We start from the raw sequence: 24,265 nt of genomic DNA, 5'->3' as shown, positions 1-24,265 counted from the left end.
GAAACTGTTTGAATGGCAGGTGCCAGCCTGGTTGTATCTATGTATTCAAAGTAACATTATGCTGAAAAATACCTCTGTTCCTGTGCATCTCAGTTTTCTTAGCTCTATGTTGTAAATCAAATAGACTGATAAAGTTATTTGATGCATTTTCTGTACAACATTTAATAACTGGTTAATATTTATGATACAATGGTTGTGTTCCCATAAAGCATAGTAAACCACAAGTTCACTTTCAATGCTTCAGAGCAGAGTATTGGATAGCTTTACCCTGTTTCGTGTTTCTGCACCCCAGTATATTGTAATAAAAGGTTGCACAGTCAAAGACTAGAGGCTATATTCTAACAAGTTGCTCTGTAAAGATGCTGCATATTTCACAGACAGGAGATAGTGCAGACTTCAGGAAGTGTACTCTTTTTGTTGGGAAGAGATGCAAGCAAATGCTGTATGAATTTGAAAAGGATCTAGAGTAATATCTTGTACTGTCTGTACTGAAAAACAATATCATTTTTTTGTATGTGTATGCACCTAATTCTCTTTTGCTCCTGTACATTATTATCAACTCTAGGCTTTTTTTTTTCCTTAGATAACACCTGAAGAAATGTCTGTTCTGTCATCTCAACTAGTTAATGCTGTGTTAGCATCCTTTTGGAGCAGTACTTTCACAACAGACCCAGACTACTGGTTGACTTGGAGGCCACTGCCTGCAACAGAGGAAAAGAACTTTTCTAAATCCTATATGAACCGTTCTCTGAAGGTTTGTCTCTTCTGACCTAATCAAACTCTAGGCTGAATACTCTTATCGAATAATTCAGCAGTTTTCTAAAGCAATATTGTAAGTTCTAGCTTAGTCAGTGCAAGTTGCATCTGAAAAATCTAACTCTTTATCTCTTAATTTAGGGCCCAGGCATTTTGACCCGAGCCGTTTTCTCAAAGTGCTTCTTTGAAATTCTAACTAGCAGCAGCAAGACAAGCCAGTGGGATGTGAGTGAGCTTCCTGTTCTGTTATCATCCCATGTAACACTGGGAGAATGGATGGAGAGAGCACAGCAGCTTCACAAAGTCAGCACAGCACTGTGGACCAACATGGCTGTCTCTTCAGTGGCAGATTTTAGGTATTAAGACCTTTCTTCCACATATATGTTATTTAAATAAAACACATTACAGAAACTTGCTTACCATGTGTAAACTTCTCTCATTCCTTTTCCTTCAGACACACGGATGCTAGACTACAAGGAATAATGATAGGGAGACAACTCTCTGCCCTGATAGATCTGGTTCCAATGGATCTTCAAGAAGAATTTTTGGAGTGCTGTGAGAAGCTCTACCTCAAGGATCCTGTTGCATATCAGTACCTTCTCAGGATACTTGGAAGCATCACTGATCAGGAGTTACTCCCTAAAGAATTCCTGTTTCTTCTGCTCACTTGCTTGCATCAGTTCTATGGGGAAGGGCTTAAGGAGTTACCAGAGACAGCTTGGCGAGGAAGTCTCTGGGTGATTATTGGCTTGGTGCAGATCCAGGTGTGGCTCCCACAGACCAGGTTTGATCCAGCTGTTAAAAGAGAATACAAGCTCAAGTACGCAAAAGAAGAGGTGAGTGTGGAGCTGAATTGGCTTTTATGTTTGTGATGTATAAAATCAACACAGAGGAGTTTGGCTTGGGTATTCTTGGGCAAGTATTTAGTCATGATTTTTAAACTATACAGTTAGAACTTCTTTTAATGTCCAAGATGATGATGTACCTACTTGGTTATAAAAATCAGAACCTCTGCAAATGGTTTATTGTTTCCTTTTTAGTTATACCAGCTGGAGTGTGAATGGAAAACATACGATTTTTCGTCCCAGCTACATACAGGAAAAAGTATTGATGATGAAGCAGTCAGCAACTATATTCATCCACATATCAGGTAACATCCAGGCACTTAACTTCTCTCTTTTAGATTAGACATGTCATCTTTGTATGCTCAGGCTCTGAAAGTTTTCTCCAGGGCTTTACGATGTTTTTGTCTTTCTGTAGAAACAAGAGTTGCTGATTTTACAGTATCAATTTCCATATTGTGGTGGTAAAGAAAAGTGCAGAGGCTGTGCTGTTTACTTGCAGTAACTAAGGAATTATCTGTACGCTCCTTTTACTGCTGTAAATAGAACAATTAAAGGATGTGGCCTTTGTATATTTATAAAGTTGAAACCAGGCCCAGAAGTAAAAATAATGCCATACATCTAAAGTACAGTACCTTCTTTAAAATGTGACAATGTTATCAGTGAGTTGAAATTAGCTGGATTGTTTTATCTATCACTGTACCTCCTCAAGGCCTTTCTGCATCCCAGTGCTATTTTGCAGAGTTCTTCAGCTGATTTTACTGGGGAGAAATCTCCATATGTGTATTTTAGCACTAGCCTTTGCCTATGGTGCTGTTCTTACCACATAGAATACACTGTTGACATTCAGAATTTGTAGCCACTGTTATTTTGTTGGTTCTTTTTTTTTTTTTTCTGAGGAACTTAAGAAAGAGATTTTAAGTGAACAGAGCTTTTTCCTTTGCGCAGGTGTCCCGGTGTGTTCCTTGTACATGGGGACAAAAACTGTCTATTATTCATGATTTTCCACTATTAATGGAAGTTTTTGATTTCACAATGATACATATAGAAGATCTGGTAGTTCTATGCTATTGCTTAGGAGAAAGATAGTCACTGAAAGCGGGTTCTGAATGGCTGAGTCTTACCAATTGCTTGCAGTAATATTACTTTTTTCTAAATTCCCACAGAGCTGTCAGGTAGCAAGCAAAAAAAGCAATTGAAGTTTGCTGAAGTGGTGGGGGAAAGAAATATACATCTGCATGCTATAAGGGTGTCCCTTTTTTTTTCCTTATTTGCTGTTTCACGCAAACTAACAGAATATTTCTAATTAAACTTTTTTATGTATCTAACTGTTATGTTGGATATATTTAAGAAGTTTATATGAAACATGTCTCTATGTTTAAACTGGTTAATGTTATTTCTTAACAGACTGTTGCATGAAAGAATGCAAAAGTTGAAGGAACAAATGAGCAGTCTTTCTAGAAAAAAGGCCTTCAGGCCTCCAGCTCCGCTGTATGATTGCTTATTCCAGGAGGCCCACCAGTACATCAACAGCATAGCGCGGGTTTCTTCAGTCCAAGATCTTCTAACCCGCCTTCTACAGGTCCTCCGTGGAGAAACACCAAAATCGCTTCAGGCAATACAAAACCTGTTGAATGAAGAAGCATCGTGGCAACAATCCCACCATCAGTTTAGAAAACACCTGTCAGAGGAGTATGCTGTATTCCCTGATGCCATCATTCCGCTACAAGCTGCCATCTTACAGTTGCAACATGGCATGCGATTAGTGGCTTCTGAAGTTTTTGGAGTACTCCAAAATTTTGTGTGTCCAGCTGACCTCACCAACCTCCTCACTTCTTTGTTGACATTTCCTTCTGTTGGCCATGCCTTCCCCACCTACTTTGCTCGGGCAGAAATTTTATGCTCAGTGAATTCAGTTGAGGTCCTTCATGGACTTAAAAAATTTTCTCTGAAGCACTCCGAAGGAGAATCTGAGGGAGCTGAGCATCCTTGCCCAACTCTGGAACAGCTCCTAGTGAATGCTTTGTTGCATCTTCGATGCCATATACTATCCAAAGGAGAGATGGACCAGAAATCTCTGCAGCTTTTTAGACATCTGTGTCAGGTAACATCTGGATGCCACTAGCTGGGATTCTTGTACTAAACTACCTAGTCCTCTGTTTAAGACATGGATCTCTTAAAGCAGGTTTAGAGGAAGGCTACAGAAATTTTCAGAGGTCTGGAAGAGCCCCTGCTGTGAAGACAGGCTGACAAGGCAAACTTTGTAGAGACTTTCTTTATAAAATGGTTAAGAAAAGAGACTAGAACTTGACCAAGCACTCTGTAGCACACTGTTGTCTTTGTGTTTTCCTTATTAGCTTGTTGAGAGGGCAGTTCACAAATCTTAGATGGCTTTGATTTATACTGTTGTAGACTGTAGAAAAGGGAAGAGCCGAGCAAAATAGATGCTGTGCCTTTGATGAAAAATGAGATGATTTTAGACATTGACTTGTTTAAAAGCACACTGCTTTGTGTTTCCTTAGGCAATTGTGAATGAATGGGATGAACAGGAATGCCGTGCCCAAGAGCAGGAGGCAATGGAACGCAGTCTGTACAGATACAGAAGTAAAAGTCATGGGAAAAGACGGAGTGAGGAAGAGGAGGAAGAAGAAGAATTCAGGAGGAGATTTCCTTTTCATGAAAAGGTAATAATTGTAACTCTGTAAAGAAATACAAAAATTACATCTGAAGTAGCTCCTGAAAATACATGCCAGAAATAAGATGAGGACTGAAACTATTTTTCCTTTAGCCAAAAGCAAAATATGGGGCAGATTTTGATAGGTGTTAAGTATTGTGCTTTTATTTTATTTTACGTTTTGGTTTAAGAAAGTTTTTGGAATTAACTTCTGGACTTGAAGCATGCTGTGGCTCAAGTGAACAATCCCAAGTTACATAACTGAATGACAATATAATTATTTATTTGTTGTAAAATTATGAAATTTGATTAATTTAGCAAATAAGGTAATATGAGGTTCTATGACCTGGGTAGAAGGTTATTCTTGATTAAATAAAACAGCTGGGATGTAGCAGTTCAGGTCTTCAAGTGACCACACAGCACTGAGGTGTTTTATCAGCATGCACAGCTGCTGTTGCTTTTTCTGAAAGAGTTTTAGTTGGCAACAGCTCCAAGGATCACTGTACTGCACCCTTGCCTGCTGTGGTTATGCCCCAAAATGTTCTGTAGACCTGTGTTCTGTTTCAGACTGACATCTGAGATGAGAGGCAGGCAGTGCTTCTGTATGGTACCAGCTGCAAATCATTAGCATGTCGTTGCAATGCCAAAAAGTGCAAAAAGGGAGATGGGGAGAGAAGGCATTAAAAGAAGAAATTATAATTTACCTTTGATTATCATGTAATATGCAGGACTTTGAAGATATCACAGCTCAACCAAGCCTAGAAGAAAAAATGGAAACTGAAGATCCATCAGAAGACTACCTGGAAGTTGACAGAGCCGTTTTGTCCAAGAGCTCTATGCAAACAGTAATGATGGTTCATCAGCAGTTATGCTTAAACTTTGCTCGATCCCTGTGGTATCAGCAGAGGCTGCCTTCTCATCAAACCAAGCATTATTTCAGTACATTTATTTCCTGCTATCAGACTGGTGCATGCCTGGTGTCTCAGTTCTATCCTTTAATTGGTAAGATTGCTGGCAATATTTCAGATATGCAGGTTTAGCTTTCTAATGATTTGTTCCAAATTAATTGCATTACAGTCATGAAACAGATCTATTATGGGGAAACTGAATTTTCTTTTTCCAAAGAATTTGTCCTGTGTTCAAAACTGTCTTGTGGAATGCTTTGATTTTTATTCTTTTATTCTTTTATAAAAAAATTTATTTTTTTAATTCCATTTGGGAAAGTATAAGACCAACACAGTTTAAAAATAAATTGAATGCTAAGTGAAATTTTGATCACATGGATCTGCATAGTCTGTGGAAGATGATACACTTGCAGAAATTTCCCAGAATTAAAATTTACAATGAAGTTCATTAACAAATTGGCTTAAATGTAGCTTCTATATATAATTTAAAAGAAAAAAGGTGGGCATTTTTTGTTGTTGTTTTTTTTTTTTTTCCCCAGCCTGAACTTTGGAACACTTGATATGTAAATTGTTTCAAACAATTGTGCGAGACCTCAGGATCATCACTTTTCATAGCAGAGCTGTATATTTCAGTTCTGATCTAATAGATGTATGTGTGCAATTAAAGTGAAGCATATAAGGGCTGCTGTTTCTACAGTACCTTGTTTTTGTGTTTATATCTGAGGTGTAATGTATGTGGGATTTTTCTGTGTTTTGAGTTACTTTTCCCCAGAGCCTGTGTTCTTCTGACAGGATCACAGCCCACCTTTAGGATTTTACTTTTACAGAAAAATTTGACAAAATAGAGAATATAAACTCTAATTATGTCTCTTTTTTCCATACTCCCATCTCATTATTTATGAGTGACATAGTCTAACATGCTAAGGCTTGGGATACAGGGGAAAAAAGTCCCCAGCTTCATCTATTCAACCAGAAAAAGTATTAGTTGCATGTGTGATGTCTTCCTTACTTGCCTCCTAGGTGCCGAAATGAATGACAGTCTTTTGGGAAGCCAGCTTCTACTTAGCACTCTTCTTCGCAATACCTTTTTTGAGGAATTAACTTCAGATCTTGTGCTGCAGCAAGATGGCCCATATGACTTCTACCAGCACCCTAATATTCAGCAAGTCCGACAGTGCCAACCTGTACTTGATAATTTTACTAAAGAAATAAATGGGCTACTGCAGGAGTGGCCAGAGCATCCAGTACTCGTGCAGGTAAAAACACCTCAATACGTATTTGGGGGAAACTGGAGCATTTTAGGATTGCATTATGTGTAATATGTATATAGATATGCATAGATGTGCACAGAGGTTCATATTCTTGCCTAGATGTTGTCTGTAATACTTAGGCAGATGTTTTGAAGTCATATCTGTTTATTCCTAAGAGGTATTAGGTATTATTAGCTGTTCTATTTTAGCTATGAAATGTTAAGTGGTATTCTGCCTACTCTTAGAGCTTTAAGCAATCTTCAGTCTGCCATAGCTCAGAGATCCCTGAGGTCTTTTGCTGTTTGTGCTCCTGTTTTTTTCCAAAGTTCTTTCTTCCCTAATTCTTTAGCGTGCTTATTTTTAGTCCCACTTATGGGACCTGTGTGGCTATCAGGTTACATTTCTTAGAGCAAACTCAGATTCTATTGGAAGTCTTTGCATTAGGTCATTTGTGCTCCTTTCCCCAAGTGCACCGGTCTTCACTGAACTAGTAGTGAGCTTATACTAAATTGAGGAAGCAGTTTAAAAATTAAAAAAACCCAACCAAACAAACAACAAAACAACCCAAAACCATTCTTACCTCTTGCAGGGGAGGGTTACACTTATAAAAATTAACTTAACTTCATGACTACTTTTGTTGAAAAACTCTTACTGTAGGTGGAATGCTTGTGTTTTTATTCTGCAGCTGTTAGTTGTGTTGGACAGAATCCGGAGTTTTCCACTCTCTAGTCCTCTCTCAAAGTTCCTGAATGGCTTGGAAATTCTTCTTGCAAAAGCACAGGTAAGAAAAAAGCTAGGGGGAAATTTTATTTTCTCTTTCATGCTTCTATATTTATATGGGTGGGTACCATGTTTTTAATATGAAAGCAGTCTGCTTGCCAGGATTTGAGGAAGTGAACTTGCTCCAGGCTGACAGTTTGAAGTATCCAAAGTATTGCAAGCCTTGCCATGCAAGGACTAATTTCTGTCTTTGTATAAAGGTAACTTTTTTGTTTTCCAGGACTGGGAGGAAAATGCTAGTCGAGCCTTGTCCTTGCGGAAACATCTTGATTTGGTCACACAACTGATTATTCAGTGGCGTAGACTGGAGTTGAAGTAAGAACTATCCTTCCATACTGCTTTTTCTTAGATACTGTAACCTTTCATCTCCATATGTAGGCACATTCCAATGCTGAATTGCCTTAATTGTGGAAAATGCTTCTATGTGCCTGTCTTTGTAAAAATGGGGGGGGGGGGGAACCCCAGTAGCAGCTGTAGTGGTTCAGAATGAGCATGTCCAGCCTGTGGAGACCCTATGTATGTGCCTCAGGAGAGGAGGAGAAGCAGGAGAGATAACTACAGTACTTCATCCTAGTATTTTCCCAGTGCTCTCCTGTTTTCATTGTAGGGTTTACTCAACCTGCAGTGTTTTGTCTGTTTAACAACCCCCACATTAAATTTTCCTTAAAAATTATTGTTTGGTCTCCTGTTAAGACCATGTAAAATTTTTATAGCCACAGTACGCCATGATCAGGAATTCCACAAGCTTACCTCAAGTTCTGAGCAAAAGAAATTTTTGAACCTGCCTCTCAAGGGTTTTGTTTTACCATCCCTAGTTTTCACACTTCTTCTCTCATACTTAATACTATTGGCAAAGCAGTGATCCTCGAGAGTTGAATGTATATATTAAGCACGTGGGCAGATTATTCCATCTTGTAAAATTTTCCATTAGTTTAGTAGAAACAGATAATAAAGTTTGTGTTGTTTTGAAGCCCAAATTACCCATGATATTATTGTTTTATTTTTTTCTTTTTCTCCCCTTCCTTATTGTTTCCAGTTGCTGGTCAGTAAGTTTGGACAATATTATGAAACAGCATGTAGAGAAATCCACAAAGCACTGGTTCTCAATCTATCAGATGATTGAGAAGTATGTTCAAGAGCAGACAGAGGCAACTACAGAAGGTAAGTGCTTGCCTTAAAATGAATGTGTGCTGCAGTTCTAGCAATTACTAAGGATGCTTGATTAAGATCCTAAATGCCAGAGTTTGACAATGCACTTTCAAGTGTAGTTCTTTGCCCTACAATAAATTTCATGACTGTATAAGGTCTTACGTTTGGAGTGAACTTTGCTTGTATGTGTTTCTGAAACCACTTGTGGCTCATAGGGCCAACACTGTAGGTGGTGTAAATCAAAAAAGATGTCTGTAAAAAGCACCTAAAAGAACGTAGAACTATGTTAGCTTATGTCATGCACATATAAACATTTCAAACAGATTTGGAGGGTAGGATGCCTCCAACTGCAACTCAAAAAGGCTTCTCATTTTTTAGCTATAGAAAGCATTATTCATATTGGAGCTGAACTGCTTTGAACATTGTGTATAAAGCCTAAAGAATTCTTACAGCTGGTATGTTTTGGTACATGCTGTTCTTAGCAAATCTGTCTGCAGCTGTTCACGTTACATAAAATAGGGTAAAGAATACAGCTCTCGGTCCCTTGCCTCCCCCAATTTAATGGAATTATAAAGATGAAAGCAGTATCCTCTGGCATGAGGCAGAGTTCTTCCAATCTCAGGATTAATTAATGCACTTCTGATGAGCTTCAGATCCTTGGGTTATATTACATAACCCATGTTATGTATGTCTTGTATAGGTAATACACTGTATTCTCTACCAGATTCATCTACAATGTATTTCTGTCTTCATGATTTTGAGAAGTTAAGGGACTGGCAGCGACTGATTTGTAGTATGGCTCTCTATGACTGAAAAAGCCATTCATTCATAGAGAATAGCAAGTGTTCTTTAAATACCTGATGGACTCTGAAATTGGATACCTAAATGGCCTTCTCAGTCGCTATCTTAAAGTTGCCTCTTGTTCCCTGTTCTTTTCTTCCACTGTGGTGTTTGTTGGTTTTACTTCTTATTAAATTAGAATTCTTCCCCTCCCTGCCTCTTTCCTATTTTGTTTGGAATCTTTCCTAACAAAGACCTGATGTTTCAGCTGAAAGTTTACAAAGAGCAGGCCACAATTTTCATGTTGATCTTTTGGTTTGTTTTCCCTTACTTCTACTCTAAATTTCTGGTGCAATGTTCAGAAACTGAGCAAATGGATCTGAAAACCCTGGTCAGCACATTACAGGCTTTCATTGAAGGCTCTACTCTGGGAGAGTTTCATGCACGGCTTCAAGCACTACTGGTTTTCCACTGCCATGTCCTGCTGATGCCTCAAGTAGCAGAAAAGGGTAAGTTGATAGCATTACCTGTGTTGAGTCATCTTTACAGCAATATGGCCATCGGGTATTCCAGACTTCCCAAGCTAAGCTTCATGATTCCAGAAAGAGCTGGGGTGCATTTATCATTGTGATACTGAAGAATATCCTATTGTAAAATAAGATTTTTATTGTCTGTCCCTTCTAGATGTTCTGTGCAGCATACTGTGGAATCTGTACAATTATTATAAGCAGTTTTCAGTGTGTGTTGAGGCCAGAATCACTGAACTTCGTCAACCCATAGAAAAGGAACTTAAGGTAAAATGAAACTTGGTTCAGACAATACACTGATCTAATTAAAGGAAGAGTGGAGCAGATATTATTTGAATTTGTATATAATAGTTCTGTTGGCCACTAAAATCCCTACAACACATTTTCTTTGGCAAGAATTTATTTTAGAGGGGGAGGGAGGAGGGCTGGTTGAAGGCTTTAAGGTTTGATCAGTCCCATTTATCCATGAAAATTTCTGCCCACTGGTGAAGCCCATTTAGATTTCACAGCATTTGGCTATGCAGCAGTTTTAGCATAAACACATATATTAATAGAATAAGATGTCTATGCAATAATTTGCCCACTTACTGAAATGTCTTGCATTTTAAGACTACCACATCATCATAGCTGATCAGCTTTAAAGATCATCTTTGATATGGAAATACTTAATTTTATTTGTATGAGTAATCCCATTGATGATTTATTTTCCTAATAGGAATTTGTGAAAATTTCGAAGTGGAATGATGTCAGCTTCTGGGCTATAAAGCAGTCAGTTGAAAAAATACGCAGGTAACTCAGAACTTGAAATTAAGGTCCCTATTTAGAAACTTCCTTCTATATGATTTCTCTATGACATTAAATTTGAATGTAAGAATACTTCTGCTCATAACGCAGTGGAAACATTTATTTCAAGTAGATGAGAGATTTCTAGGATTATAAAACCCAGTAACATTTCTGCTTTCCTGTGGTAATCAGAACCCTCTTTAAATTCATGAAGAAGTTTGAAGTTGTTCTGGATGAGCCATGTCAGCCTGCCTTGGTGGAAATTGGTAAGGAAGAGCAGCTGGACTGCATGCAAAAGCAGGAAGAATCTGAGAACAAAGAAACCAAAGTTCAGAGGCTAAACAACACATTAAGAAAGATTCTCTCTGCTAAAACAGATGTTGCCAAGGTAACTGTGTTCTTTATTCCACATGTGGGTAGAATATTTTCTCTATTTTCATCTATATGTTGCTTTTCACTGATTTATGCAGAAAAATCTTATGTAAGTGTCAAATCTGTTGAATGTATCATAAACTTTTTTGATCTTACTTGTGTTCAGTGTTATGAAACAATGCAGATGGGTGGGAATGCAGCATGGAAAGACAAGCATGATCTGTACTGATCTGGCACAGTATCTGTGCTCTAATACAGAGATGAGGCAGTTACACATTTCATCTCTAAGTTCCTTACGTATTGTCTGCAACAATTTGTTACTTCCCTAATGGTACAGTAAAACAGACTGCAAGTTGAAATTATTATTAACCCATTTTTTCTAAACAAGGACCCAAACACATGATGATGTAGCTGTAGGATTTGTGTGTACATAAGCTCTTATTAAATATTGAATCACTTTGGGCTTGGATGATGAAACGGGGAATGTACTACATTGTCTTACATTTGCTGTTGACTGGCAATTTGTGTACTGTGAACATTTGCCTTGGAGTAGCTTGGACTACACAGTGACTCAGTTTTGTATATCTCTGATTAAGTTACCCAGCTCAGGGAGGAAGTCAACTAATTTTCTTCCTGAAACAGATTCCTATTCACATAATTAGTTTTTATTAATAAGATGCAAGGAGACAATTGTAACCCATCAGAATTTGGCAGCGAGTGGGAAATGTTCAGTTACTCTCAGTTTTATGCTAAGTTACTCTCAGTTTTGTTCAGTTTCTTCAGACCAAGAGGGGGCTGATCTTGCACGTGTCCTGTGACAGTCAGGAGGGTAGAGTGAGGAGGCAGTAATCTAATGCAAATCTAATGTGCTTGATTGATTGAGAGTTTGGTTTGTTAGTTGGTGACTTCCAAGCCTATTACTGATTAGTTAACAGGGTTATTGGTTTTACTTCTTGAAGTTTCAAGTTGTCTTCATTCCTTAAAGAAGATGCATGCAAACTTAAATTGAACAAACCCTACGGATTAGCTTTGGACATGCTGGGTAATTACTTATGTTATTTAATAATTTCTACTTGCATACTGGTTTTGTTGTTCTTTGGGAACAAAATTTATGTCTAGTGAAAACTAAGTGAGGGTGTTCTTACCTAACACCCTGAGGGCTTTAGTGATTAGGGTAGTGCCTTTGAGCTTGTCAGGCAGAGGAAGCTGACCTGAAGCAGTGATAACCTCTATGGAAGTGGTAATGACAAACACCTAAGACAGTAGGATCATAGCATCTTCCATTTGATTGATTGTTTTCAAAACTAATGTATGTCTGACATGCATGTATTATGATTTTCCTCAATTATTGGTGCTGAACTGTTCAAAGGATCATATGACGTGTTTTGGGGTTTCAGATGAATGCAGAATTTAACCCTTCTTTTTGCAATGATTTACCTGAAGTGGTAAAACAAGGTATATGTGTATAATTTGTTTTCATTTTTTTCTCAGAGGGCACCCCCAGAAGTATGTCAGGATAGCATTACATTTCATACAGAATCTCTTCAGTATCGTCTGCCTAAGCTTACTAAAAAAATGAAGAAGATGTGTACAGCAGTTACAGAAAATAATTCATTCTTAAGTCTGGTGGAAGATCTTGACCAGTTCACAGGTTAGGTATTCTTGTGATTTCCGTACTACAATTGACCTTTGTAAAATAAATGAAACAAATCAGGAAAAAGTGCAGATGTATAGTTCCCTCCCTAGACTGTCTTCCCACGGTTTCTTTGTGTACATTAATTTTTCACATATCTTACCTTTGTCTGCTGTCTTCTATACAGGTGGTATTATTGTTTCTGTAGCTGAACTGCAAAATTTAACATTTGATCAGACAGCACCTAAGGAGAAGCAGAAATCAGAGGCAAAGCATATTCAGATGCAAAAGCAACGAGCTCTGTCAGATCTCTTTAAAAGTCTTGCTAAAACAGGTGAGCTTTGGCTAAAAATAGGCTTGGTTTAAAAGTACAAAGTTCTTGAGCATTTTATTAGTTTTGCCAATACATCTAAACCCACCATAATATGATTTCTTAAAGTCATTAAGTAACTAATAAATTTAGAAGCGTTTAAATCTCTCTTTCTCTTTGTTCTGTTGACTATGAGGCCTGGTGTGTTTGCCATTTCAAATACCTTCTCTTTTTCTTACATTCCATTAGATTTGTAACAGTAGCTTTTCTGTAGCAGAAATCTTCTTTATCTCTAGTCAGAAGTCACTGCAGAGGAAAGCTCATTACTTTGTATCCCTTCTCTGATCTAAAAGTGAAATGAAGTTAGCTAATTAAAATGAGAGCCTATCTCTCAGTTGACAGACTGTCAGAGATCAGATTGGCGGAGGTGTGGTTGAGTTCTGGACACTGAATGATCTATTAATGGCATTTTTTGCACCCACTGGTGAAAAGGAATATCTGCCATTGCTGCCCTGTGAAATCTGTGCTGGAGGAATGACATACTATGAATATTTAATTAACACATGGGATTCAAATTCTTTACTGGGCTCTGTTTTTGATTTCAGGTGACACCTTTACCTTCCTCATTTATCAACCTTTTCATGTCTTTAAAAGGAGGTGATGACCCCTAACTCAGCTTTCTTAAAGGACCAGGAGTGGTGAAAAGTCCTTTATACACACAAGTCTATGTTTGTGTAATTTCAGATGCATTGTTCAGCTTTATTCAGCTGAAATAGCTAAGCTAAAATGTGTTCTTACATTACAAAACTTGCAGCATGTTGAAAGACTTGTCAAAATCAGACAGCATCAGGCAGAAAACCACATCAGAAGATTTTATATCTTAATACCATTAATAATGGAGTGACATTTTTCATATAAAAGAATGAGGGCATAAAGGGATGTGTGCTCGGATGTCGTTCCAGGTTTGTCGTACCGGAAAGGTCTTTCATGGTCCCGTTCAAAAGACTATCATGAAGTGCTCTACCTACGCCCACTGGACTTGCAGAGTGCACTGGCTGTACTGAATTGTGCACATGAACTGGATGACATGTATGTACACAGTATTTTTTACCTTTAGATTGTGTTAATTGCAGTTGGAATATACAGAATTCATTGCATGTTGATTTAGACTGGGATTTCTGGACTGTAATTAAGTCAGGCTTTTGCATATTTCCTTCCTCCCATTAGTTCTCGGTTTGAGAATCCTATACATACTGCACTGGGACGTGCAAATGAGCAAGGGTTTGGTGGGTTTTTTTTGTTTTGGCTTTTTTTTAAATTTGCACTTTTGACAACTGTACCCTCAGTTTCATTATTTCCATGAATTAGGTTTCAGTTAGCCCTCCTCCACTGTCCTGCTTTGCCTGGGATCCTTTCCTAGCATCATATTAGAGTGTAAGCTGCTAATGCTTTTATTGAAGAGAGTTGTGATTTGCAGGGATTACTTAAATGTTTTGTCTTTATTAAATAATGGGATATTTCAAGAGAAGAATACATACACTTCAAACTGGGCATTTCTGGAAAAACTTTCCTAGAGGAAAGATGCTGTTTAATATGTTTTCTTACTGTTTTCAGGCAATAAGTGCTTTTTTTTGTCATTGAGACATGCTGGTTATTATCCTCCTCAGATGTTAGGGCTTAGTGTATGGTATCTTTTATCAAGGCCAAAATAAAGGCTTCTGTATGAAGCTGGATTTACCTGCATGAGGAAAGAAAAACAAAATCACTCTTGAAGTGTTAGATGATATTCAAAAATAGAGATCTTGATGCTATCATTTAGGATTTCCTTTGAGTTTATTATAAAAATTAAGTGTTTTCTTAAGATTAGGATACTTGTAGAGAAAATGAAGAATTACAAGATCAGTGCATTTGCAAAACAAGAAATTACAAGCAAAATTATTAGGTTGAAGAGCTGACCCTATGCCTTCCAGTGTGCTGAGGTACTTTCTAATACCAGACTTTTTGTGCTCTGTCAGGTTGCTGACAGAGATTTGTTCTGCCTGGGATGGATGCCAGAAGTACTTCTATCGGTCACTTGCACGTCACTCTCGGCTCCAGACAGCACTGTTAGCACCTGCCAAGGTAAAAACAACAAAGTGAAAATAGAAATCCTACTTCTGTTAACTTCATTTTACCAGCTTGGACTGAAATTTTCTAGTAGCAGAAAGGTGATGTTGCAGAGGCTACTTGAAAGTAGAATTTGTATGCAAGATATATGGAAGATGCAGAAAAGATGAACATGGGGAAACTGTAATAATTATAACTTTTGTCTGTGTTTTAAGACTTTTTCAATTAAACCATAGCCTTTCAGCCTGCTCAGTGAAATGAAATGGAGGGACACAGAATGCTACTGTCTGCTTGTTCATCTAACTGTTCCCTCCCACTTTTTCTGTATCTGTTTTCTTTAGGATATTGGATTAGGTAGCATTGAACGATGCAGAGGGTTCACTGCACACCTGCTGCAGATGCTTGTCAGGCAGAGACGGTCTCTTACTGCGTTGACAGAGCAGTGGGTCTTACTGAGGTATTTGTCATTTTCCAACATTTTAAATGCTGGCAAGGAGTCTTGACAGTAAGCAATTCAGTTCAATAAAAATGGAAAATAAGGTAGAAGAAAATAAAAAAATTCCTTCTGCTTCCCCATTTCTCTCCTCCCCTCAATTTAGCCTAGTAGAAAAGATTTAAGTTGATCCTATCACTACAGCCAGTATTTTGGAATCAAAATAATTTTGGAAAACAAATTAGACATACATGAAGACCATGAAATAACACAGTTAAACCATTACATTTACAGATCGTTAAATCTCTCTCATTTGGTATTGGCCTAAGTTAATTTTGGTTACATTCAAGTTGTTGGCTTGATCTGAAGCAAATAAATGATCTGGATGCTACTTCGAGCTAAAACAACCAAAAAAAAAAGAGCTTACAAAGAAAAATTCTAGAAGGGTGGGAGATACTAAATCTTACATGAAAACTGTAAAAGGAAAAGTGTGTAAGAAATCTTTCTTACTTCCTGTGATTTTTCACTCAATTGCTTGACTCATCAATTTCATTGCAAACTCCACCATTGTTTGGCATATTTGTGCTCACTACTACTGTAATCCATGAAACTTTCTGAAGTCAGGTTAGGAGCTTGTACCTTTGTATGTAGAAGGAAATCTGGACTGGAAATTACTGGTGCAAAATTTATTTAAACCCCATGAAACCTGAAAAAAAACCCAAATAAAAAAAACCCAACAAAACAAACGCCTCAGCATTATAGTTGCAGGAATAGTAAGACTTCTAAGATACTTATGTGCACTCCTGTGACTTTCATCACAAATCAGACTAATCATTTATATGAGCTGACTGTTACACAGCAGAGAATGAAGGGGTGCTAGAATCTAATTTGCTTTTATAGTGAGGAAAATGAACAGTATTTGAGTATTGGGCCAGGAGTTTAAGGATTGTTTGAAAAAATGGTATAGATTGTGAGAAATATTACAAAACCCTGTTTTCAGGACAACTCAATGCAATGGAGAGAAAAATTTTTTTTAAAAAACCCTGTCATTATAGTTTTTCCAGATAAAGTTTGGCTTCCACTGAGTCCATATTATCTAGTTTATGTTTTATTAATTTAGACTGAAGGCTGAGCTTTCAAAAGGGAAGTATAACATAAAAATCAGTGATTATAACTTCTTCTTTCTTCTCAACTAGGAACCTCCTGAGTTGTATACAAGAGATAGATTCTAGGTTGACTGCTGACAGAGAATATAATGTAGCATTTCCTCCTCAAGACAGTATTCAACAGTGGACTGACAAACTGCAGCAACTTTCCATGCAGTGCATGATGGTTCTCGAGGAGCTGTCTTGGTTTATCCAGTGCTGCCCAAAAGAAGAGTTCGCCAAGTGCAATGACAGTGAAAGGACAGATGTCAAAACAAACATTTTTCAGAGTTTGGAACCTGAAATTGGAAACATTTTTACGGGAATATCTGACCTGATTCCCTCAGAGCTAAAATACTTGTCTCCAGTAACAATTGAGCAATTGCCTCCTGGATGTAGGATGCGAAATAAGGATCAGTTATGGCTGCAGGTGGCTACACAGTTGACCACGATGCTGGCAAATGTGAAGGCAATGAAAGCAGAAGTGGACAAAATAAGACAACAGTCACGTGAGACCTTGTTTTACTCCTGGTGAGTTCTACATATGCATGAAATTGAATCTCTCCTTTGTTTTCATATAAGAAGTTTGAAGTCATCTTGTAAATGTTTGCCTACGCATATCTTGAGAAGTGGGTTCAGGTGTTTTTGAAACATTTTTTTCTCTTAATTTTTTTTGCAAAATGCAGTGCCTGATTTTTTAGAGGAGTGTACGTCTTCTCACACTCCTGAAAAGTCAGAAAAACTGCTCCATCTCAGCTTCTCCCTTTGTCTTTGGTCTCCTAGGATTTTATCTCCATAGCTCCTTAGTTAATGAGGTGAATTCAAGTGTCAATTTCGTGAGGAAATTTTTATTTTAAAAGAAAACTGTAGCTTATTTAATAACAATTCTCTGATTTTCTCTCTGCTTCAAACAGTGTGAGTATAAGCTTGTTGTCAAAATTTTTATTTAATAAATTCAAGATGGGAGATCACAGAATATTCTGAGTTGAAAGGGACTCACAAGAATCAAGTCCAACTTTTAAGTGAATGCCCCATACAGAGCCATTGTTGTTATTAGCACCATGCTCTAACCAACATCTGCTGCCTCTCCCTTATTTATGCCTCAAGAGAAGGTTTAATCTTAAATTGAACTGTTTGTTCTTCTTTCGCTATTATGGTATTTCTGTTGCAGGAGAGATTTTGAAGTTTGCACATCAGCTGTGAGTTGTTTGCTGGAAGTCTCAGCTCAGTTACAAGGCATAGAGTCCCTGTTTCTTCCAAATGGGGAAGACAGGCAAGCTGCAAATCAGATGGCCCTAATCAAGAGCCTAAACTATATTCAGGAAGAAGTTACTAATACATCTGCAGACTTCACAGCTTGGAGAACACAGCTTCTTGCTTCCATGTCAAAGTGCAGTGGTAAGGACAATTTTTCTCTGCCTGGTTTGTAATATAGATAAAGACACAAGAATTCATTAGTTTGGGTATTGTTGAAGATGGCCGTGTGTTCATTCTGATACCCAGAAACACTTCATGAAATTCAAACTTGCAAAATTTTGTCCAGACTTAATTTGTTCAGTATAATTTTTTTTACCATCACTGTTGATGACAGATCTTACACCATAGTTGTAGGTCAGGATTAGCAAGATTTTGGTAGAAGTGTGTAGAAAAAATTCCATAATGCCGTCCTGGTCCTTGGATAAGGAAAGCATAGAAACTTGTAATCTGATGTGTTTCCATGTAAAACTGCCTGTGTTATGGTTTAAAAGGAAATCAACAGTCGGATGAAGAGTTCATGGAGCACTTCACAACAAAAGTGGAAACTGTGATCCGTGTTGTTCTCTATGCCATTCAGTGTTTGGTCGAGAGGAAACAGGAAGGTGGAAAGGAGGAAGAAAAATCTCCAGAGGAAGATGGTAAATTTGTTAATTTACCTCAGTGCTCTAGGGGTAGGTGTGCTTTCAGAAGAATTTGTAATGGGAAGCTAGAACTCATTTTTCTCTTAGGAAGCCTTTTTCTGCCTGCAAAGTGCCTCTCTCAAGAGGGGTAGATGGTTTTTTTCCCTTTCCCGTCCGCATTTCAGAGAAAGTTGCAGAGAGGGCAGTGAGTGAGGCTTCTCTCTCTCTGGTATGCAGAAGAGAGAAGTTCTCAGACATATATAGGGCCTCCTCGGGCTGGAGAGGGTGGGGGAGGACACAGAGAAGACAAAAAAGCCACTGGAAGAGCTCAGGAACCTGTCTTTTCCCTGAGGCCTGGTGCTGTCTTGCAGCACTGTCAGGTTTTTGTTAGTTTTTAGTGTCCTTGTCTCCAAAGTAAACCTTTTTGAATCCTTTCCACTGCCTTGGCATTTTGGGGGAAATACCTACATGTATTTTACAGTGGGGAAAACAGTTTAAACTATGCAAACCTTAAAATTTCTTAAATTGTGTGTCTAGCAGAGGTACCAATACACAAGGAAATTGCTATTTTAGTAGAAGTTTCTATTTAAATAGATAGAAGGGGTATTTCTAAATTGCTTGCTTTAACGTTTTTAGAATGTCTGACTTGATTTCTTGGTTTTTTTTATGTATTTCAAACGAAGAGGATGCAGCCTCATTTGAAGTGATTAAAGCAGGACATATAACTAAACTTTTGGATGAAGATCTCTCTGCTGATTTAGATTCTTTACATGTGCAAAAAGCAATTTCAGAGGTTTCAGAACTCCTTGAAATCCTGAAATCCTATGGAGAAGATTACACTTCAAATAAACATAAGGTAAAACTGTTCTTCTCAACAGTCTTTTGGCTTAGGTGTCTCAAGAGATTTGGAATTGTGAACTTTGGCAGTTAAACGTGCATTGCTTCTTCTTGCCCAATATCTCAGAGCTAGAAGCATGTGAGAAATTATGGCCTCATAATAGGTAGTCTTCTGTAGTGCAAAAGCCAGATGTTCCTTTAGTGAGAAGACAAAGCTTTAGTTTTTGTGAAACATCTAAAAAAAGCTCCAGAAACTTTAGAAATTGTACTTAAACCCGTCCACTGATATGTTTGCTTTGAGCATCTGTTTTCTGTCGGTATCATCACCCTCTCTGAGGTGCATCTCAGTATGTACCAAATCACGTTTGACTGCTGGTTTTTGTTTTAACTGCAGTTCTTCAACCAGTCCTGCTATTTGCTTGTGCGTCTAAAGCCCATGCTCTGCAAGTATTCGGATCTTCTCCTGTTCTATCTCACTGTTTCACTGGCATCTCACAGGAGTACGGGAAAATTGCTTTCTGTTCTAACCAGCATTTTTACGGAGCTTGCCCAAAAAGTAAGTTATTAACAGTGGATATATGGTAAGCATATATTTAAGGTGTACAAAAGTCTTAAGTAGAAACTAAGCTGAAAGATGTACTTATACTACAGAAGGTTTTGCCTTTCTGTTTGCTTTTGTAGGGGTTTTGTCTGCCAAAAGAATTACTTGAAGATGAGGCTGGAGAGGGAGCAACAGAGTTCCATGATTATGAGGATGGCGGTATTGGAGATGGGGAAGGCACGAAGGATGTGAGCGACAAAATAGAAAGTGAAGATCAGGCAAGTGTTTGGGGTTGGTCTTGTTTAATTGAAGTAAAACTGAAAAAGCTCCTGAAATCCATAGTGTGGATGTTTTGGGTAAAAGAAACTGAAGTTACCTTCAGTCTCCTATTTCTGTTGGCTTTTAATTTTGCATATCAGCTATAAATACTGTTGTGGTAGTTAAATAAGCTTTAATACATAGGCAAGATCCATTGTAATTTTTGACTTTACCAATAATTCAGATAGAAGACAGTTTTCGAAAGGGTGAAGAGAAGAAGAAAGAGGATCAAGATTCTAAACCAGACATTGAAGGAGAAGACAATGCAATTGAAATGTCAGAAGACTTTGCAGGAAAAATGCATGATGGAGAACAGGAGAAAAAAGGTTTGGTTCTTCCACTATGGCAAACTTGTAAGAAAAGTTATAGATGGTTGATACTTTTATATAACAAAGCATATACTGAAAAGTCTGTGTTCTACAACATAGAATATCCTAAGTTGTAAAGGACCCACAAGGGTCATCGGAGTCCAACTCCTGGCCCTGCTCAGGTGTCACGTGTCACGCCATGTACCTGAGAGCATTGTCCAAATGCTTCTTGAACTCAAACAGGCTTGGTGCTGTGACCACTTCCCTGGGGAGCCTCTTCCAGTGCCCAACCAACCCTCTGGGTGAAAAACCTTTTCCCAGTAGTGCCATTTGGGTACTAGAAGTATTAATAGGAATGCAAAGAAGTGTACGAAGGAAATGCTTTCTCCTTTCACTGTATGGTTTTGGAATGAAGGGAGACACTCTTTTCTTCCTGTTGTAAGTTGACCTATAGACACCTTTTAAAACTAGTCACAGACTTTGTGGAACTGCTGAAGATCATCAGAATACTTTGAGAACATGGCTGCAGTTAATTTCGGAATGTGACTATGAAGTTATTGCTAGCTTTTAAGCAATGGAAAGAACGTATGTTTACCTTTTTAAAACAGATAAATCAGCAACATTTGGTAGATTTGAGTTGCTACTCACCCAAAAGGTAGCAGTTCTTCGCTTTGAAGGGTAACAGCTTCAACATCTGAAACTAATGTAGCTTAGAAATTACAGAAGTGTTAATCACTTCCAAATCTCTGAGAAAATGCTAAGAATAATTTCATCTGCACAAAAAGGGAGACTCCAAAACTAATAAATAGGTAAAGTGGAATGGATCTTCCCCAACCTAGTAATGCAAAAAATATTTTGAAAAGGGAGGATATTGAAGGTAAGGAACAGAGAATTTAAATCATCCAAGTTTTACACGTGAGACTTGTTAGTTGGAGGGAGAGAATGCTGTGTGTGAACACAAGACTTGGAAGCACTTAATTAGGACCCTGCTTGTTTGGGTGTTGGTGCATGTGTGCCATTTTCCACCTATCTCAACTGCATAGGGTGATGAAATTAAGATGCTAGGTATGATTGCTTTTTGGTTTACAGAGTTAACAAAAACATTATCTATTCTGTACTGAAACACATTCTGAACTGTACACAGAAAATGAGGAAAACTCAGATGAAGAGGAGGAACTTGATAAGCAGATGGGAAATCTTGATAATGCTGAAACTGATGATAAACTGGATGAAAGGCTCTGGGGGGATGAAGATGATGAAGATGATGAAGATGGTAGTAGTAGTAAAACAGAAGAAACTGGACCAGGAATGGATGAGGTAAAGAGAAAACGAGTGAGAACAAAAGTATTGAAGGAATTAAACCCTGTGAACTTGGTGTGACTTAGAGTGTGAGCTCTTTTTCATAGCTCTTGATCTTGGAAAGGAATAGTTTGAGGGGACAAGTTTTGTTTATTGTTGTCGTTTTTTCTGTAGGAAATGATGTCTTATCACTGAGACTTTGAGAACCGGGTAGCATAAATGAGTTTCTTTTGGATTTGTTGGTTAATAGGAGGATTCAGAGCTCGTTGCAAAAGATGACAATTTGGGGACAGGAAAGAAGGATAATAAAAAACAGCCTCCCAAGGATGAGGAAAAGGAGCAACAGGAAGAGGATAGTGGAAACAAAGAGAAAATCCATGAACAAATTGATGAGGTAAAAGTTATTTGGACTGCATGGAGTATCTTGCTGTTAAACCACACTGTGTTGCTCATATCACATGTTTCTGAGAATTTTAAATGCTCTTTACTTAATAGTGAAAAAAGTTAGTTCATTTCAGAGCTAAAAGTAAACCATATTATATCCATTATATTATAAATATATTTTCTGATCGATATTCCAGAAACAATTTTTGTTTGCACTAACTTGAACTTGTAATAGCTGCCAAAACAGGCTTTACACTGAATTGATGTTTTAACAGGCAAAACTCCTATTCTGTTGTGTTTAGCAGCAGAAACACTTTAAATATGCAGAACTCTTCCTAAAACCTGTATACAGTGTGCTTGAAGATTCTGCTAGGATGCCAATTCTGTTTAGAATGTTTCAGCTAGGAAAACTGGATTCTGGTTTTAAGTACCACCAGTTTATGTAAATGCATTTGCTGAAATTAATCTTTCTGCTCTTTATGCGTGAGGATGTTTACCACTGGAAATCCATTCTTAACTGATGAGAATGTAATATTGTATCCAGTATTTCTTTGTCCTAGAGAATACAATAGAATCTTATTTCTTATCTTTGCCTCTCCTCACACTTATTACATCCTGTTATTTTTTCCCCCATTCTTTTACTGACAGCGTGAGTATGATGAGAATGAAGTAGATCCTTATCACGGCCAGCAAGAAAAGGAGGCTGAAGTTGAACCTTTGGACCTTCCTGATAATTTGAATCTGGAGAATGATGAGAAGAGTGATGAGGAGGAAGAGGATGAAGGTACAGTGGAAAAATCTCTCTACAGATTCTTAGATGAAAGCCAAGTGGAAATAGGGAGGGACAATGAGATAATGAGCCCTTTTTCTCTATAATAAGAAGAGAGGATTCTGTAGAACCACCAAGAAGCTGCAAATTCATTTCTGTGTATCAAAATAGCAACATACCAAATGCAGGCCAGATAAGAACTCAGCATTACAACATTCTCTTTTACCTCCCTTTCATGAACTCTGTGGAGCAGCCTTTCTCACATTATCCAAGTGATATACCCTGTCTTACGCTGGAAGCTCCTTATTTAATTGTCCAGTTGCTTTTGTGGTTTGGGGTTTTTTTCTTCTGTTGTACTTACAAGTATTTGTACTCTTAAGTCAACTGACCCTCAGAAATATTAGGTTAAAGGAAATTAGTAGGAATTCATCCTACTGTATTGTTAGTTAGAAACCAATTTTCATTTAAAGGAATTATCTTGCAATAGAAAATCATAGATTCTGTGTATAGAACTCTCAGTATTTTAAGATTTTTTTTTTATATATATAGGCTGGGCAGTTTTATTCCAAATATCTGTAATATTCACTGTCTCTGTACTTTACTGAAAGTTTTATACACCTTTCTGATTTTTTGTTTAATCCAGAAGAGAATGCTTTTGAAATAGATGAGAAACCTGTGGATTTAAATGAGACAGAGAAGGCTGAAGAACAGAATCAGGAGGATACTGGTGAGACAGAAAGAGGTGATCAAGATGCAGAAGCAGCTGAAGAAGACCTTTCTGAAGATAAAGAGGAGAAGGAAGATGAAGGGGACAAAGATGCTCATGATCAAGAAGATGCAGGGAACACTGAGGATGCAGAAGAAGAAGAGGAAGATTCACAACCACCTGACGAGTCAAAAAATGAATCTCCTGAAGACAAGGGGATCCCTGCAGGTGACCAAGGCCTTCAACCTCAGGTAGAGAGTAATAAATAAAAACCTGATTTTTTTTTTTTGTTGTTTTAATTACCTTATACGAGAGTTAAGAAATGGATGGTGTTCTGTGATACTCTGAAACAAATTTGACATTAAGTAGGTGTAATGTTAGTGAGAATCTTCATCAAAATAAGAGCTGTCCTTACTGCCAAACATGTATTTCTGCTATCTGTATTCCTACTATCTCCTTATCCTTGTGTTAGAACAGAATAGACTATTTCTGTTGGAAGCAACCTACAGTGATCATCTAGCCCAACTACCTGATCACTTCAGGGCTGACCAAAAATTTAAGCATGTTATTAAACACGTTGTCCTAAAGCCTCTTAAACACTGACAGCTTTGGGGCATCAACCACTCTCTTGGTAAAGAAATGCTTCCTAATGACCATTCCCATGCATCCTATCACCAGGTACAGGGAGAAGAGATCAGCATCTCTTTCTCCATGCCCTCTCAGGAAGCTGTAGAGAGGAATGAGGTCGCCTCTCAGCCTCCTCTCCAAACCAGACAAGCCC

The 24,265-nt window shown here is 37.9% G+C and overlaps 1 protein-coding gene across 2 annotated transcripts in view; it reads left to right on the top strand.

Moving 5' to 3' along the window:
• MDN1 (midasin AAA ATPase 1) overlaps positions 1-24,265 on the top strand; it is a 95,736-nt gene that overhangs the window by 57,664 nt on the left and 13,807 nt on the right. For both annotated transcript variants that reach the window (XM_027644910.1, XM_027644911.1), the window contains exons 59-89: positions 584-754; positions 898-1,112; positions 1,211-1,592; positions 1,797-1,906; positions 3,006-3,702; positions 4,121-4,282; positions 5,001-5,274; positions 6,198-6,433; positions 7,113-7,208; positions 7,428-7,522; positions 8,244-8,368; positions 9,499-9,645; positions 9,821-9,930; positions 10,379-10,452; positions 10,639-10,834; positions 12,310-12,469; positions 12,639-12,785; positions 13,724-13,850; positions 14,777-14,882; positions 15,209-15,324; positions 16,497-16,976; positions 17,617-17,843; positions 18,194-18,340; positions 19,006-19,178; positions 19,554-19,715; positions 19,841-19,978; positions 20,203-20,344; positions 21,471-21,643; positions 21,876-22,019; positions 22,658-22,793; positions 23,422-23,735. In XM_027644910.1, the coding sequence (XP_027500711.1) occupies positions 584-754; positions 898-1,112; positions 1,211-1,592; positions 1,797-1,906; positions 3,006-3,702; positions 4,121-4,282; positions 5,001-5,274; positions 6,198-6,433; positions 7,113-7,208; positions 7,428-7,522; positions 8,244-8,368; positions 9,499-9,645; positions 9,821-9,930; positions 10,379-10,452; positions 10,639-10,834; positions 12,310-12,469; positions 12,639-12,785; positions 13,724-13,850; positions 14,777-14,882; positions 15,209-15,324; positions 16,497-16,976; positions 17,617-17,843; positions 18,194-18,340; positions 19,006-19,178; positions 19,554-19,715; positions 19,841-19,978; positions 20,203-20,344; positions 21,471-21,643; positions 21,876-22,019; positions 22,658-22,793; positions 23,422-23,735 (5,982 nt within the window). The remainder of the gene's footprint in view (positions 1-583; positions 755-897; positions 1,113-1,210; positions 1,593-1,796; positions 1,907-3,005; positions 3,703-4,120; positions 4,283-5,000; positions 5,275-6,197; positions 6,434-7,112; positions 7,209-7,427; positions 7,523-8,243; positions 8,369-9,498; positions 9,646-9,820; positions 9,931-10,378; positions 10,453-10,638; positions 10,835-12,309; positions 12,470-12,638; positions 12,786-13,723; positions 13,851-14,776; positions 14,883-15,208; positions 15,325-16,496; positions 16,977-17,616; positions 17,844-18,193; positions 18,341-19,005; positions 19,179-19,553; positions 19,716-19,840; positions 19,979-20,202; positions 20,345-21,470; positions 21,644-21,875; positions 22,020-22,657; positions 22,794-23,421; positions 23,736-24,265) is intronic.

Source organism: Corapipo altera, unplaced genomic scaffold, assembly GCF_003945725.1.
Source record: "Corapipo altera isolate COAL_440 unplaced genomic scaffold, ASM394572v1 2, whole genome shotgun sequence".
Taxonomy (NCBI): domain Eukaryota; kingdom Metazoa; phylum Chordata; class Aves; order Passeriformes; family Pipridae; genus Corapipo; species Corapipo altera.
Note: the sequence above shows the minus strand (reverse complement) of the source record. Positions and strands in the feature narration are given on the sequence as shown.